Source organism: Orycteropus afer, unplaced genomic scaffold (genome assembly GCF_000298275.1).
Source record: "Orycteropus afer afer isolate SDZICR_OR568_19922 unplaced genomic scaffold, OryAfe1.0 scaffold00201, whole genome shotgun sequence".
NCBI classification, from domain to species: domain Eukaryota; kingdom Metazoa; phylum Chordata; class Mammalia; order Tubulidentata; family Orycteropodidae; genus Orycteropus; species Orycteropus afer.
This window is the reverse complement of record NW_006921788.1, coordinates 2529574-2547637: the sequence shown is the minus strand read 5'-3', so window position 1 is coordinate 2547637 and position 18064 is coordinate 2529574. Positions and strand designations below refer to the sequence as shown.

Genomic DNA, 18064 nt, shown 5'->3' with positions numbered 1-18064 from the left:
AAGAAATGACTTGGGTTTGCATTGCAAGACAGAATTTGAACCAGGACTATGCCCAGAACTTACACTCTTAGTCCCTGTGTGGCAAAAGTACTGCCTCCATCCTGAGCACCCCCAGTTTGTTGCATTTCAGTATGTGTTGTTGATGGATGAAGTGTCAAAAACATAAATGGATATGGAGGTTTTTGTTGTCAGTAACTGATCAGTTAACCTGACAACACTTTTGACTTGTGTGATTTTCATTTTTATTATTTTATCAAAATGTTGTAAGCTACAGTTTGACAAATGCCTGGGAAATGTTAGCGAGTAGTATTCAAAACACTCCTGGATTGAGAAGTTAGTTACTCCCTTAGAGATTCAAAACACATTTCCTGTTCAATCATTCGACAATATCCATTGGACTATAGGGGCAGCTCCCATGGCTTCAGGGTGGGGATAATTTCTTCAGTTTGTGAAAAAGTTCCCCAGGGCTTTCTTTGGACCACAGGCAGTGGAATAGGCAAGGTTTATAGCCATGTAACCGAGTTTCATGTTCAGTTTGTAAAATTCCATTAGGCAAGGACTTGTCAGTCGCATTCAGCTCTCGGTCCCCACCACTGCACGCTGTGCTTGGCACATCATAGGCATTCAGTGAATATGTATGAAATCAAAGAATATTTGCTAACCACTGAGGTGGGAATGACTGTGAGTAGGTCTGTACTTTTGTTTTCCCATCTGTAAATCTAGGAAAATTATCTACACACTAGTGAGCTCTGTTCTTTATAGGGATTTCCTTTGGGAGACTGAAGGATGTTACATAAATTCCAGGCACTGTTGTATTGACTACCCTCTTATATCTAGGTTTGACCTTCAAGGTCTCAGGAGTTATCTTTAAGTAAACATGGGAGGCAAGTTCATGATTAGCAAAATCCGATTAGAAAACTAACTGAAATGTGAGAACAGAATTTGGCCTTCAGGATTTAGAAAAAATAACAATTTTAAAACAATAACCTCCTTTTTACCAACTTGTATGCCATTCTATATTATTTTGTTCTGTTTATACAAGAATAGGTAGATAAAAATGTTTTCGAAATTTGGTAACTGTGTCAAAGCACTCATAAAATACCTTACATTATATCTAGTTTTAGAGTTGAAATAATTAGGGCTGAGAGAAGTTGCATGACTTGCCCAGAATCCCATAGACATCTGGGATCTTCTCTTAGAATTCTTAGCCCTTGTAATTTTATGCACCATGACCATTGAAATGTAGATTGGCTTGAAGGGAACTTTAGCTTCTTTTTTTTCCTTTCCACATCTAGGACTGTGAATTACCATCTTGTCACCCTCCCCCAGCTGCCCCAAAACCAGGGAGAAACATGCACAGCGTACCAAGAACCCAGTGGCGATTTGGGTCTTGGACTCCAGTAAGAACTACAGTGGAAGAAGTGGAGAGGGAGGGAAGGGGAAGCGGATGGTCTGTGACATGACTATAGATACTGGGTCACTATCTAGTATTTAGGAGCTCTGGTGGCATAGTGCCTAAGGCATTTCACTGCTAACCAGAAGGCTGGCGGTTCAAACCCACCAGCCACTCCTTGGGAAGAAGGTTGGGCAATCTACTTCCCTGAAGATACCACCTCGGAAACCCAAGGAGGGTTGCTATAAGTCAGATCTGACTCGACAACAGTGAGTTATCCAGTATTTGACCATTTGAAATAATATATCTGCATTATTTTATTCCAATGTCCAGTGTTCGGCCACTTGTGGAAAAGGGACCCGGATGAGATATGTCAGCTGCCGGGATGAGGATGGCTCTGTGGCTGATGAGAGTGCCTGTGCGACCTTGCCTAGACCCTTGGCAAAGGAAGAATGCTCTGTGGCCCCCTGTGGGCAGTGGAAGGCTTTGGACTGGAGCTCTGTAAGCTAATGTATTCTTTGGAATTGGGAAAGGGGTTCGGGGGAACACTGAGGAGAATGAATTATGGGCATATGCAGAGATCAATGGGTAATTTTCAGAGTTGGGCTCAGATGGTGTTTTAAGTTATTCTCTTCCATATATGGGCAACTGATAAGAATCATAGTTAGATATGCAAGGAATAACATTTTTAAGGAATGTGTAAATCAGCTTACAATCTACTTGCGCCTCCATTCTATTAGGCTAATTAGAAATCCCAGTCTTGCATCATGTTAGACTATAGAAAGCTTGTAGAATACTAAAAGTAGAAGCATGGTGAAGGATGGGCCTCTCATCTTGAGGCTGGGTACCTCCTACATCCTTACTTTCCAAGCTCCTGTGACCCCTTAAAGTTGAGTGGTTCTTGGCTTCCCTAAAGAAAGAGTGAGAAGTGAGAATCTTTACCGAGTGTGTGGGTCCAGCTTCTGTTCACACTAAGAACCATCCATGTCTGAGGTCTCACTGTCCCCTCAGGCACTGCTGGACATTGATGCCTGGATTCTCTCTGGAATTCACCAGCCTTTGTCTCCTTCCAACTCTAGCGAAATGTATCTTCTCTTACACACCATTTTCTTCTTGGCCTTCTGAGACAGTCTGTCACTTCTGAAATAAACTTGGGCTTCTATCAAAGTAGAATAACCTTTGTCTTAAGCCAGCCTCCACTTTCACCCTTGCAGAAATCCCAGAGTCCAGGAAATACAAAGTTTGGGATGGATGAGGAAAGGGCATAAGGAAAATAGAGATTAACATCCCAATAAATATTGTAACATATGTATACATTTTGAAAGGTGGGGTCAGAAAGCCATGTAAAAATCCAGACCCTGACATTTACTTTCTGTATGACCCTGAACCTCAATTTCCTCTGCTAGTAAAAGAATAGCAAAAGGAATACCTACCTTAGAAGGTTGACATGAGGATTATTGGAGATTATATATGTTAAATGCCTAGTGAAAAAGTAGGTGCTCAATAAATGGTAGATAATCTCACTTTCATGTTGTGAGCTTTCAGACATCCATCCATCCATCCATCCATCCATCCATCCACCTGAAATGTGTCTAGTCACCAGACATTTGTGAAAGCCTATTGCAGAAAGAGCAGTGAGTAAAAAATAACAAATTGGCTACCTTCTTAGATATTGTTCTAATGCAGAATCTATTCATTGAACAAATAACTAAATAGATAGAGCAGCAGGTACCAACAAAATTCAAGAAAGAAATCAAGCAGATTAATAGCATAGAAAAAGATGAAGTACACTTTTAGATAGGGTGGTCAGAAAAGGCCTGACATTGAGCTGGACCTGAATGAAGTGAGAGAATGAGTCATGTCGATGTCCATGTAGTATAGCAAAAGGTACAGCAGGTACGAGTCCCTGAGATGGGAGTGTTGGTGACATGCATAAGAAGCGTCCAAAAGGCTAGGGTGACTGGAGCATGTTGAGTACAGAGTGATAGCACATAACCAGTGGCCACATCATAAAGGGTCAGGGAGATCAAGGTAAGGACTTCGCACATTATTCTTTGTGAATTGGGAAATCATTGAAGGGAATGACATGATCTGCTTTTTTGTTTAAAAAGTGCCATGTATTATGATATGTAGATAACAGATTTGGGTAGAGGTGGCAATACTATAAAGGGTAGACCAGACAAAAAGCAAATGCAGTAATGCAGGCAAAAGAAGATGATAGCTTAGAGTAGGCAGGTGATGGTAGAGATTGTGAGAAGTGGCTGTATTTAGGATATATTTTGGATACTGAGCTGACAGGATTTCTTAAAGAATTGGATGTGGGGTGGGAAGAAAAGACAGGAAACAGGGATGACTCCAAGGTTTTTTGGCCTGATCATCTGGGTAAATGGTAGACCATTTGGTGAAAATGCATATTCATGAATTTATGACCAACAGCCCTTTTTCTTTCTGCACATCCAACATAGTGCTCTGTGACCTGTGGGCAAGGTAGGGCGACCCGGCAGGTGGTATGTGTCAACTACAGTGACCACGTGATCGATCAGAGTGAGTGTGACCCGGATTATATCCCAGAAACCGACCAGGACTGTTCCATGGCACCATGCCCTCACCGAACCCCAGACAGTGGCCTAGCTCAGCACCCTTTCCAAAATGAAGATTATCCACCCAGGGGTGCTAGCCCCAGCCGCACCCATGTTCTCGGTGGAAACCAGTGGAGAACTGGTCCCTGGGGAGCGGTGAGTATTTGCTGAAGTCTTTCTCTCCTTTCCTTTCTCCTCTTTCATTTGACATAGAGTTTTTGGAGAAACAGACTGGAAACACCTTTGAATCATCTCTCTTTTGCTTACAAGGGATTGACATTGTACATTTTCATTTGTTTTGGGTGAATTTTAGTGGGTTAATTGTAGTTCCTGAAAAGATACCACAGAATACTCTTTGCATGTACTTCTAAACTGCCTTGACTACAGGTGATAGGGGTGTGTCTGCTATTATGTATGATCAGGTGCCCTTATGGGAGGTATGGTGGTAGCGATGATGATTGATCCTTAAAGGAACAGGCAGCTCGTATCTATAAGGAAATGAAGAGGACAGAGGAATTGTTTAGAAAGGGAGTGCTTAAGGAAAGCCATTTTACCTCTTTCTGTTTTCCCGCTGAATACAGGTTCAGAGTAGCATGGTGGTTATGTAATTCGTAGTAGTAGATCATTGACCTAGATTCAGGGGGGAAATATTAGTCCAGGTAAGATTGGTGTGTAAGAGAGAGGCACCATAACCTAATGGTTATTAGGCTCTATGGGAACGTGCTTGGGTTTGCTCCAAATACTTATACTTTGAAACTTTGAGCCTTATCTAGGTCCCCTCTCCTCTCTAAGCCTCAGTTAAAATGAGAATAAGTACAACTCCTACTTTCTTGGATGGTTGTAAGAATTAAATGATAATGCAAGTAAAGTGCTTTATACTCTTTTCTGGCACAGAGTCAGAACTTAATGGCAGCAATTACCTTTTTTATTGTCACTATCATTACCTTCAAATTAAGACCTTGGAAGATATTTACTATCAAAAACAAACAATATGCTTTTAATGTTTTAAATTTTTCATTGCAGAGTTTCTTAAAACTTGTTACAATGTCCAATACTGGAAATGTTTGCTGGAACTACAGGAGGGATGAGACAGTAAGGGACCCTGGCTAGGATCGTAGTCAGATGTTTACTGATTTACTGATCACCCAAGTGTCTTCTGTTTCATCATGTACTTTCTAGTACTGCTAATTGTGTTTAATTATTTCTGGACTAAAAAGCATTAGAAGAAAGCTGTTTCCCACCATGGTTGTGTTTTTGTAAATTAGATTTACTTCCCTATGAATACTGATTAACCACTGAGCATTTTCACCCACTGCAAGTGTTGGTTCCATGCACAACATCTGCCATTTGCACAGGACCTTCACCAATTTCGTTCCCCTCACTTGCTTCCTTTCCCTGGTTATAAGAAATTTCACTTCTGGAAAATTAGAGGGTAATTAAGGGAGGTAATCACTGAGTGTCTCATGGTTTTTCTGGATTGAAAAATTAAAACCCAGACATATGAATTCTAATTATAGCAATAGAATTGAAAAAAAAAATCTATTCTTATTTAGGACTGCATGAGGGATGATGGATTTCTTTAAGATTGAATGACTGCCTTCAGGCAGAGTTCCCAATTAGAGAGGATTAAATAACCTTTTTGCAGCTGTGACTAGACCATTCTTTTTCTCAGTATGCCTGCTTTTGTTTTTTCTTTTGGACTAAAAAAAAAAAAAAGTAAGGCTGAAGCTGAACAATGCCTGACCCACCCCTAGGACACCTGCACAGGACCATGCAGGATGGACGGGCGCCTTTGCCTTGTGCAGTACACACTGCACACCTATACGTGGTCTTCCTGCCTCCAAGGCAGAAAAGGCAGCACAGATTTAGAAACATGAGAGAAGAATCTCAAGTTTACCTTGGTTTCTGGAGTAAGAACATCATTTTACACTGGATTTCTGCATAAGCTTAAACCCTATGTGAAGTTTCCTCTGTATACCAGTTAAGGGTCTCCAGTTAACTTTTCAAAGGGGAACTAAAACAAACAAACAAAACTCTCCATTTAGTCCTAGAAAGGACAGGGACCAGAGCACCTTCAGGCATCTAGATCAAGAATCTATACTTTTTTTGTTTTCCCTGTAACAGGCCAGATAGTAAATATTTTTGGCTTTGTGGACCATAGCATAGGATATCTGTCATGACTACTCAACTCTGCCATTGGAGTATTAAAGCAGCCACAGACAATACTGTACCTGAACGAATGCCTTTCAGTAAAACTTTTTTTTTTTTTTTTTTAAACAAAAGCTACAGGCTGGATTTAGTCCTTGGGCTATGGTTTGCCAATACCTGACCTACATGGAGCAGTAACTAAAGGATGATTTCTTTAGGGCGTGTCTGTGCTAATGAATCCTTTCCAATTTTATTCCACCTTTGAATTACTAAGCTCAAGACTCAGATTCCCAGAAAAGTCTCTCTGGCCCAGCTTGGGCCATGTGTTTACCCCTTGACCCAGGATAGGGCAGAGCATCTTATCTTGATTGACAGTCTCACTAGGAAGGCTTCCATTGGAGAAGAATACATCTCAAAGGAAAATTGGGCTGATATTGGCAAATACAAGGGAAATTATGTTGGGCAGTTAAAAAAAAAAAAAAAAAAGATTGTTCATTGCTCCTTCTTCTCTAAGGGCCATTTTCCCTTGTTTTGTACAGCATGAATGACATATCTCATTCACACTTTGCTAAAAGGTGCAAGGTCTCATCAGAGAAATATTTACCAAGGGAAATATTATCATCTAAAGAGAATAGGAACATTCTTAACAAAATAAATCTGGAGTGAAATTCTGCAACATGGGAATGGAATTAAGAATCCTTGTTAATCAAATGATGCCAAGACCAGACCTGGAGAAAGATTATGTATAATATGTTACCTGTCTATGGTGTCTAAAGACCCACACACCCTGGGTTGAGACATTTCAACACTGTGCAGCTCGCTGACTTGACTCCCACTGAGCACAATATCAATCACTTAGTTCAGAGTCTCACTGGAAAGCATCTGATTGGTCACTGGGCAGCCAGTGGATTGGTTGGCCTTTGGTCTGCACTTAAGCTAGTCAACCGTAGTCCTAGGAGGGTAGCATGTGGCTTTACAGAGCTATTCCTTCTGAGAACTGTAATTGGGTCAGGCTGTAAATCTCTTGACCAGCATGATGGGAGATATAGGGCCATAGATAAAAGTATTGAACCCTCCCTCAGAAAGCTTCCTTTAAAAAAAAAAAAAAAAAAAAAAAATTGAGGCAACAAAACTCGGACATGGGATAATAAAAGAAATGATAGAAGATTACATTATCAAGGGAAAAACTCAAGAGGCAAAATATATATCTTTCTACAACATTTAAAGCCCTTCCTAACATTTTAAAATCTGGTGTCCCTCCCCCACCAAAAAAACAAAGCAAAGTAAAATAACAAATTCTTTTGTATTGTTTCATTATATAAGAAAGTATTTAAAAGTTATAAACAAATATTTTCAGATCAAGACATTTGCAGAGTAAATATACCAGAACCCTTCAGAAAACAGGTAGAATTTTTGTAAATAGAGAAGTTACTAAAATGTTTTCTCAGATAGAATTACTAAATCTGCTATCCTTCTCCACATTTAAAAAACTAAACTTAATGCAAAATAACACTATGGACACCAACTACCAGTACCTGGTGACCCCATATGTATCAGAGTTAGAAATGTGCTCCATAGAATTATCAATAGATGATTTTTCCAAAGGAGACCACCAGGCCTTTCTTCTGAGGCACCTCTGGCTGGACAGGAACCTCCAACCTTTCATTTATCAGCCAACTGCATTAACCATTTGCACCACCCAGGCATTTCACTTACCAACTAGGGAACAATTCAAAACTGGGGACCACTTGATAATCACTTATAATTTGAACACTGTAGTCAAATAAGTTGGACTAAGGTTCATCGCAATAAACAATATATTTGCATCTCGATATGAAAAAAGCTTACCAACAAGAAGCAGCGTTTAAGGGTACAGTCATGCCTCAGTATCTACAGAGGATTGGCTCCAACACCCCACCCCCACTCCTACAATACCTCCCTACCCCCACAGTAATATCCATGGGTCCTCAAGTCCTTACATAAAATGGCATAGCATTTGCGTATAACCTATGTACCACCTCTCACATACTTTAAATCATCTCTAGATTACTTACAATACCTAATACAATGTAAATTCTAAAGTGTGAATAACACATTATGCTCCCTCTTGGCTTTTGAGGGATTGCTTTGACCACTTAAGTGTTGGGTTTTTTTCCCCCTCATATATTTTCAATCTGTGGTTTGTTGAAACCATGGATGAAGACCCTGTGGGTACAGAGAGCTGTCTGTATTTTGAAATAACACTGGTTTGAATCAGGATGAGATAGAAAGCACAAAGCAGCAGTCACAACCTGGGACTAACAACACTGTTGCAAACGCAATTTGAGGCCTGATAATTCATGGGAATTACATTGCTTGAGGACTAGATGGTTATGTTATATACAAACTGGTTTTACAGTTTAAGGGTCAGAGTGAGAGATATCTGCAAACACATTGAGGTTTAGAAAGATAAGGAAATTATGCGAAGAAGAAAACACTCAAGATGTAGATAAATAAGAGAGCTATGAGAAGCTTGTGTGGGAAACTACCTGAAATGCAAACATAAAGCTCTGACAACCATGAGAGGGAGTGGTAGACAGAAAGTGTCTGAAGAGAGGTTTGTCAATGTGGAATTCAAGTCAGTTCATTGGGCAAGTAAAAAAAATCCAACAAATCTTGCTACTATTGTATTGATGTGTAGGCTGTGGAAAAAAGAGAGAAGGGAATATGACCTGCAAGGAAAGAATATCTGAATGCCATTCTGTGATACCTTCCTTGGGCATTTGAATGAGTTAATATAGAAGTTGAATTTCAACACCTGGCAATTCATTATGTATGTAATTTGACCCCTGTGATGAAAGGGAAGGCAAGTACTGGTTCTCAATAACCACTTGGAATTTTGAAAAGAGAAGAATTTCCAAATAAACTGTGGTGTCCATGTGCACTTCAATGTCTCTCAGACACAGAGAGGATAAAGGAGGATGGTAAATGTGAAAACTTTGAAAGCCATTAGATATTATCACTCATTAGGCATTTGCTGAACACTTACTGAGAGCCTAAAGCAAACCTGAAGGAGAAGTCATATTTCTGTCCATACGTGAAACTACCCCAGGGAAGGGAAGGTCTCTGGTTCTCATGATTGCTTTTTGTCCGCTTTGGACAACTTGAGAACAGTTGCTGTCACATTAGTCTCTGACCTTTCAACTAGCTGGCGATCAAGGAGGGGTTAACTTGTTGACTGATGTGTTTAGTGTTCCAGTACCTGTGCTGGTGGGTCCCAGCGGCGTGTTGTCGTGTGTCAGGATGAAAACGGATACACCGCAAATGACTGTGTGGAAAGAATAAAACCCGATGAGCAAAGAGCCTGTGAATCTGGCCTGTGTCCTCAGTGGGTTTATGGCAACTGGGGAGAGGTGAGAGTGAATTGTTCATTTGTATTTCCTTTGGAAACAACATGGAATAATTTTTCTGACCAAACTGAAACACTGTTCATATTTTGTTTCAGGGAAGAAGAACTAGCTCTAGGAAAAGCTTCTTGATATGGGATTAACTAGGAGAATGGTCTTAATTTTGGACTATTTTGAAAGTACTTTTTTTTTTTTACCAGTTAGAGACAGCTTTAGTAGGTAACAGAGGGAAGTTAGGAAAAAATGCAGATAAATCCTAGTTTAAGTTGTTTGTTCACAGATGATGATTGAAAATATAGATGCTTCTCAAGTGATTAAAAATATGTGTTAAATTAGTCTATGTATGTCTTGCCACCTTCATCATAGTTTTGGGGTGTTAGTAATGTTCCATTGTTCCCATGGCATAATGTCTACCAATATTCTGAGTCCTTGATGAAGCCATAAAAGGTATTACTATTACCATCAAGGGAGCTCTGGTAGCATAGTGCCTAAGGCATTTGACTGCTAACAAGAAGGCTGACAGTTCAAACCCACCAGCCACACTCCTCAGAAGAAAAATTGGACAATCTACTTCCATAGTGATACTGCCTCAGAAACCCCAAGGAGGGATTGCTGTGAGTTAGAATCGACTCAACAGCAGTGAGATTCATATCAAAGATGATGCATTTTAATTGCACAAATGAATAATTACCTGTATATTCTGAGATAATGAATTTTTTCAGCTGTCACTCTTTTAAGAAGTGCCTACTTTGACCGATGAAGGGATAGAGTATTTGAAGCAGACAACACTGGGATCCATTCCCTCCACTGGGTCTTACAAGCTTTGTGACCTTGGCAAATACTGTAACTTAGTCAACCATCTGTAGTATCTTCACCTGTAAATGGAGATAATAACAGCACGAACATCAGTAATAGCCATGACTGTTCAATGAGATAGTGTGTGTCAAATGCCTAGCCCAAAACCTTCAATGTTAACTGCTATTACAGTAATGATAATAATTATCATTAATGGTAATAATGGTCATTATCATCGATATCACTATTATTACTAAATGAACTTTGAGCCCCTATTATGTGTAGGGCTTAGATGCTTATTGTTTTGTGTTCAATTAGCCAAGAGTCTCTCTGCTCGTGAATCAACAGAGAGAGTAGATATTTAATGTGTTAAATTATTCTGTCTGTCTTGACTATAATATTTATAAAATAAAACATGAGGATTAACATCTTGGTGGCCCCAGTGCCAAGAGGGGGAAAGGACAAAGGAGATTGATGGGCATGTTAGTTCACACTCTTGGCTGACCCAAATCATGTATTCACTTTCCAGTTTCACAATTTCATGCACGTAATCTAGTAGTCATAGGCAATAAGAATGGGGAATTTTGTTAACTTGCGTTGACAGTTACGTCATTCTGGAGGGCTTTGCTGAAGGGAAGGAAGGGGAAACAGTCAGGCTTTGAGACTTGTGTATTGTGGGTTTCCCAAAACTCTTCTGAAAAGTTCTGTCCTGTGAGGCCGTGATTAAGCTTCTGTAATTGGACCCAAGCCAGGAGAGTACTCACATTTGCTGGGACGCTTACTGTCAGCACAGAGCAGAGCATTCCAAATTCTGTGGGAGATCTGGCCTTGACACATCAGGGAAACAAGATTTCAGTGTTCCTGGATGTGAGCACAGTGGCACCGTCCAAGAAATACAACTTATTCCTGCCTTAGAAGTTTGAGTCTAGCCAAGTGTCAGAAATTTTTTATCCAGTGTTCCCACCAAGTTGTTTATTCAACCTAGGAGAAAGTCACAGTTGTCCTAAGACTTAGAGATAGTGTAAAAGATTTTAGCATCATGAAGGTCTATGGAGATTTGAGCCAGACCATAGCCAAATGTTGGTGACAACTTCTTAGAAGTTGCCAGAAAATAAAACCAGCTAAGTCATTATATCCTTTATTTGATATTAGATGTGTTTTTTTGTATGCCTCAAAATAAATAAATAAAAGCTGTAATCTTATCCTTGTTGTTCCAAACCCACTGCCATTGAGTCAATTCTGGTTCATGGTGACCTCTATAGGGTTTCCAAGGATATAAATCTTCATGGAAGCATATTGCCTCATCTTTCTCCCACAGAGTGGTTGGTGGGTTTGAACCACCAGCCTTTTGGTTAGCAGCCTAGTACCTTAACCACAGTGCCACCAGAGTGCTGTATCCTTGTTGTTAAGTGCTGTCAAGTCAATTACAACTCATACTGACTCTGTAGGACAAAGTAGAAGTTCCTCATAAAGTTTCCTAGGCTGTGATCTTTATGGAAGCAGATTGCTAGGTTTTGTCTCTCAGAGCCTCTGGGTAGGTTCAAACCATCAACCTTTTTTTTTTTTTTAATATTATGTTTCCCTTCACCCAAATCAATACTTGTCTCTCCCTATCTAGCTAACCATTTGGTTAGCAGCTGAGTACTTAGCCATTGCACCACTGTGTTAGACTGGGTTCTCTAGAGGAATAAAACCAGTAAAGCTTATACAGAGAGAGAAAGAGAAAATTATCTTAGGACAATGGCTCACACACTCATAGATGCTGGCAAGTCCAAAGTTCTTGGATCAAACATCAAACTGGAGGCTTTTCCCGACTCATGAAGCTGCAGGGGATAAGGAGCTCAAGGTTGGCGGGCAGTACACTGGCTGTTGACTCCAATGAATGATGAGTCCAAGATCTCCAGGCCGAATGGTGGATTGTTCACTCACAGACAGTTATGGGCAGCACAACAGAATTCTGATCCACAGAAGAGTGTCTGTTTTCCCAGGATGTCCATAGATGTACTAGATTCAGGCCACACCCCTAGGGAAACTCCCTTTCAGTGGACTCAAAACATATGCGTCTGATTCCATCATGGGAATAACCACATCACAACTGCTTAAACCAACACAGAATTGTGGTCCAGCCAAGTTGACACACAGCTCCAACTATCACAACCACCAACACTCACTATGAGTCAAAAATTGACTTGACAGCACCTAGCAACAACAGCAGCAATCTTATCCTAAGACCAAAAACCAAGCCCATGGCCATTGATCAGCAACCCTATTAGACAGAGTAGAACTGCCCCAAAGGGTTTCAAAGGCCATAATCTTTATAGAAACAGACTGTTGTATCTTCCTCCTGTGAAACCTGGTGGGTTCTAATGACAGACCTTTCAGTTAGTAACCAAGTGCTTTAACTTTTGCATCACCAATGTTTCTTAATCTTATCCTAACCACTTGCTGTTAGATTGATCTTGATCAAGTTAAAGGATCTCTCTTAGCCTCAGTTGCCCCATATGTAAAATGGGAACAATCTATACATTCCTCTTGATAAGATAATATATATAAAAGCATTTGGCACAGTTGAGGTGGAAACACTCAGTAAACAATACCCACTATTAATGTAGGAGAGTGTTGGTAGTATATGTCACCTTGGAGTCCCTGGGTGGCTCAAACATTTAATTAAGCACATGGCTATCAAAAAGTTACAGCCATGAAAATACTATGAGAATACATTTCTGCTCTGCACACATGGGGTCTCCATGTACCAGAATTGACTTTCTGGCAGCTGGTTTGTTTTTTGTTTGTTTGTATATTACCTTTGATAATTCAGCATGATTATTTCCATCAGAGATTTCCCTTGTACAGTTCCATAATAGAACTTGACTAGGAAATTTTTCTTCTGGTCAAAGAAAATTTGTCATTGCTGCTCAGATGAAATAACTGCCATCTTCCTTTTCCTTGTTCTAGTGTACTAAGCTATGTGGTGGAGGAATACGAACAAGACTGGTAGTCTGTCAGCGGCCCAATGGTGAACGATTTCCAGATTTGAGCTGTGAAATTCTTGACAAACCTCCAGATCGTGAGCAGTGTAATACACATACTTGTCCTCAAGATGCTGCCTGGAGTATTGGCCCTTGGAGTTCGGTACGGCCCTAACTGTTAATGATTGTTAACCAAACCGTCTAACTAACATACCAATTCCGAGGTATTCTGGGACACACCTCTGCAACAGATAATTACCAAACTCACACGAGCATCCCAGAAACTGTGCGAGAAAGAGTCTATTTTTTTTTCTCCATATTGATGCACAACAGAATTAGTATCTTATAATTTTGCCCAAAGTGACTTTTCGTGATAAGTGTACCTCATACAGGGCCTGGTGCCAAGTAGCTTCCTTACCTAGAACACTTGGGTAGGGGGCAATTTATATATATTTAAGACAACAAATAACAACTGCATGTAGTTATTAAGCTTCAGAGTAATTTCAGCAGACAACTCAATAGCAGACATTCTTTCTTTTTCTAAGATGTGGCAATTTTGACATTTTTGGGGGAAGATAACCTGCTTATTGAGGCCAAAGCAGTTTTCTCTTCTGTGACTTTATGATTTGCCTCTGTGTGACTTGGGTACAGCTCTCAACATAGTCATCACAAAGGTTGAAATCATTGTGAAAATGACCAACAGTGGAATCTCTGACCTGGTGCCTTGCAAGGTGTCTGAAATATTCTTTCTCCTCCACCAAGACAGGAAGCCCATCTCAGATTATTTTTTGCCTTGGCCCTTAGCTTCCCTTACTCTCTGCTTAGTTAGCTACCTGATGTTGTAAGACAGGTTTACCACTGCAAATACGATGCAAACTTCTGCGATAGCTTTTGGCAAACAGAAAGATTAGCTGTGTCAAAACAATATTGTGGCTAAGTTGTGCCATAAGCTGTAGGACCATTAGAGCTGTTGCATGTAAATAGAGTGAATATTCATAGAAATACATTAATTGCACTGAACTCTAATTTAGTACATTCACTCCTTACTTATTGAGATAGTTAGATTCCAAAGATCAGGTTATTACATAAAAATCGGCATTTTGTGAAAATACAGGAATGACTATATCAGATCACAAAATGAAGGATCACTACATCATTACGTAACTGCCAAATTAAATCATTACCTGTCTGCCATATTACATCATTACATAACTGCTAAACTGTGGGAATCATGGTCCAGCCAAGCTGACACATAACCTTACCCATCACAGGCAGCATTACTCTCATCTTGTACCTTGGCATTTGTTACTGTCAAACATATGCCATTAATGTGCAAAATAGTCAGATAGTAGATTTTTTCATACTATTGTCATAAACGCAGAATGTTGGATAAGATGACAGTCAATAAGTGAGGAGTAAGTGTATTATATTAGGTCATACATACAAACCTTTTTTATTCAATGTTTCTGGGGGAAAAGTCTTAATCATTTCTGAAACCAGCTGAAGAGCAGATTGACTGAAGGGATGTGGCTGATACCTGTTATAAGTACTTTCTAAGAGTCAAGGCTTCTAATGTCTGAGATTGTCTCTGCAGGTATAACACTGGCTATGTAATTCCTATACTTTGTGTTAAGTAGAAATCTAGACTAATTTAGAATTTTTTTCAACTGGCACTATTTAGCTGGGCTATAAGAATTTCATTCAAGAGCTTAAGAAATACCACTTTGATTCAGGTGTATAGTTCACCAGGAGTATTTTGTCTGCAATACTGGCACCTTCCCCCCTCCCACCTGCTGAAAATGAACATTTTGAAGAAGATCAGAAATGACCTTGGACTGTTAGGAATAATTCTCTGATATTCCTAATTTCCCTAAGTCACCTATTACATATTATTTTTCATGAAATTTTCCCCCCTGAGCCCATTATGTTTTCATCCTGTTTGTTCAGCCAGCAGCATTAGCAACGCCAGAGTTAGGAGTTTCAAGAAGTCTATGAGCTCTCTAAAAAGTATTATTTCTTTAATTTTGACCAAGAAACATCTCTTAAGCCTCAAAGACAAGCCTCTTCATTGCAAACTCCTGTGGTTTGGTGCAAAAAGAAATCCATATTTCCCTTTTCCAGACTCTAATTCCATTGATCATTCCATATTTTTCTTTCTTGGAGGGATTCTTTGGGAAAACATATTTAGAGAATTATAAAACATAGTACTAGGAGAATGGATATGTATATATATCTCCACAACATTGTCTTGTTTGAACACTTTTAAATACAGCTCAAATTTTTGATACAGATTACCACCCTGTCCTACAGATATTCTAAAAAGAGTAATTTCAGTTGAAAGGAGCCCTGCAAAAGCAATGACTAAAGCACTTGGCTGCTAACCAAAAGGGCGGTAGTATGAACTCACCAGCCGCTCCAGGAGAACGAAGAGGCAGTATGCTTCCATAAGATTGACAGCCTTGGAAACCCTGTGGGGCAGTTCTACTCTGCCCTATATAGGGTCCCCACGAGTCAGAATTGACTTTGTGGCAACTGGTTAATTTTGGTTGAATGCTAAATTTGAAAAATGTCAATGGCCTCTTATTGTAACTGGAGACTTTAAGTTTATTTCATTTAGTTGTTCTTCTTGGGGCTGGCACAGTTTTCTAAAACAGTACAGAGAGTAAAATTTGCCCTGCTATGCACAGAAGCAAACACATGGATTTTTAAATATTTTTGCTTCCTATGTGATTTAAATGCTTCCTTTGTACTTTACATGATCATTATTTGAACACATATTTAAATGCCTCTGCAGTCTACTAGGAGCAATGCCACTTCTGCAAGGTTTTTAATTTTTTTTTTTTTTTAATTCTAACTAAAAAGCATTTTATTTAAATAGATATATTTGTAATATCTACTTATCCTAAATATGTGTGTGAGAGGGCAGTCTTTGAAATTCTTATTGTAGAATTTTAATTTTAATCTTATCTTGATTTCTGTGGATTGTGGTACAACTTCTTAGTAATTCTAAATATAAGCATACCTCAGTGAATTATGTTGACAGCCATAAAAACACTTCTATGGTGCTTCATCATTTTAACTGACAGTTAAATTAACAAACAAACAAACAAAAATTTACATGTGAGGTGCTAACAGGCTGCTTTCCAGAGAAAGCAAATTTGACTTTTTAAGAGATCAAGGGTAGCATTTAGAGCTCCAGCCTGGTTGCCGTCTTCCCACAAGCACTCCCACACTGTAGATACTTTGCAGAAGGAACTATTGCTGTGGAGCAGGCCTTCTCCAAGGTCAGCATGCAGATAGTCTAGTTCAACACTTGTTACTTAAGAGCAGTATTTAGGAAAGAAACTCCAAATGGCTGTTAAATATGGCTTCCTGTGTCTCTTACATGAAGCTTTTGTGAGCTTAGGGTCCAAGTTTCAGACCCTTAATTCTGGCTCAAGTCATTGGAGATTTCGAATCGTAATTGTGAAACCCATCTTCCTATGAATCCTTTTCTATCTTCTTTTTAATGTGTCCTTTTGGTAATGTTTTACTTTTTGTTTTTAATTGTATGTATTTTTTGTTGTTGAGAATCTACACAGCAAAAACATTCAAACAGTTTCTACATGTACGATTCAGTGACTTTGACTATATTCTTCAAATTGTACAACCATTCTCACCATCTTTTTTTGAGATCTTCCTCCCCCATTAACATTAACTCACTGCTCCCTAAGCTTCCTGTCTAATCTTTTGAGTTGCTATTGTCAGTTGGATCCTATATAAATAGTTCTTAAAAGATCATAATGTTCAAGGCAGACATTTTTTACTAGTTAAGCTAAACTGTTGTTTGGTTTTAAGAAAACTCCAGGGGATATTTACTTTTGAAATAAGGTTCTTAAACCAATGTGCCTTTTATTCAGCTCCTGCAGCCCATCCCTGGTACAGACTGAGTAGTGGATGCACCCACCCATGACTAGAGGGACACGTTGGGAAGAGTGAGCTAATGCCTGTAGATAATTAAAGTTAAAAAAAAAAAAAAAACCTCTGCTAGGTGATGTCATAGATCCAAGATGGCGCTGCAGCCTTCCTTTATGTGTTACCCCTTGTGTATCTGCTTGCTAATCAACTTGGAGACTGGGATTCTCCTTGGGAGAAATTGCTTGTTTGCCTTTTTCATGACAAACCTGAAAGTGTTCTCTGAGCCTTGCTTTAGGTGCTTTGAAATAACTAACGCTTGTCGACCTGAATAATGAGAATTTATGAGCTCACCAAGGAACTGTGCTTTTGTTTCTGCCTGACCAACTCATGAATTTGTGTCTACCTCATTTTCATATTAAAGTTTGTAGCCTCTGTAGGTAGTAAGAGAAAATGTCTGACATCAGTATTTTATCACCTCACTGCATCTGTCTCCAGAAGAAAATAAAGATTGTAAATATCACTACCATATTTTCTGAGCGCCATTGTAAGCAGCCAAACCTAGTATTTTCTGAATATTTTGAGCAGCACAGATTTCTATGTGTTTATGTAATAAAGCATATTTATTTTTTTCATGTTATTTAATTTTATATGCAATGTTTAAAAATCAGTGTTTATCAGCAGACTGTAAAGGCAAGTAGGCTATGTGAATTAGAAATGCACATTTGTGTTTCTTTTGATTTTTTAAAAAATACATTTTAATTTTGTAAATTCCCAATACCCTGTACTACCCCCACCCTAAAAATCTGAATAGCCTAATAGCAAGCTTTGTATAATTGGATAGTTCAAATATGTATTTTAAAGGGATATTTCTAAAATATTTGAATTGGAAATGATACT

At 39.2% G+C, this 18064-nt stretch overlaps 1 protein-coding gene across 1 annotated transcript in view; it reads left to right on the top strand.

Moving 5' to 3' along the window:
- Positions 1-18064, top strand: part of ADAMTS9 (ADAM metallopeptidase with thrombospondin type 1 motif 9) — a 218395-nt gene that overhangs the window by 117061 nt on the left and 83270 nt on the right. Inside the window, exons 24-28 of the mRNA XM_007948081.2 lie at positions 1296-1400; positions 1727-1894; positions 3859-4128; positions 9351-9512; positions 13257-13433. Coding sequence (XP_007946272.1) covers positions 1296-1400; positions 1727-1894; positions 3859-4128; positions 9351-9512; positions 13257-13433 — 882 coding nt within the window. The remainder of the gene's footprint in view (positions 1-1295; positions 1401-1726; positions 1895-3858; positions 4129-9350; positions 9513-13256; positions 13434-18064) is intronic.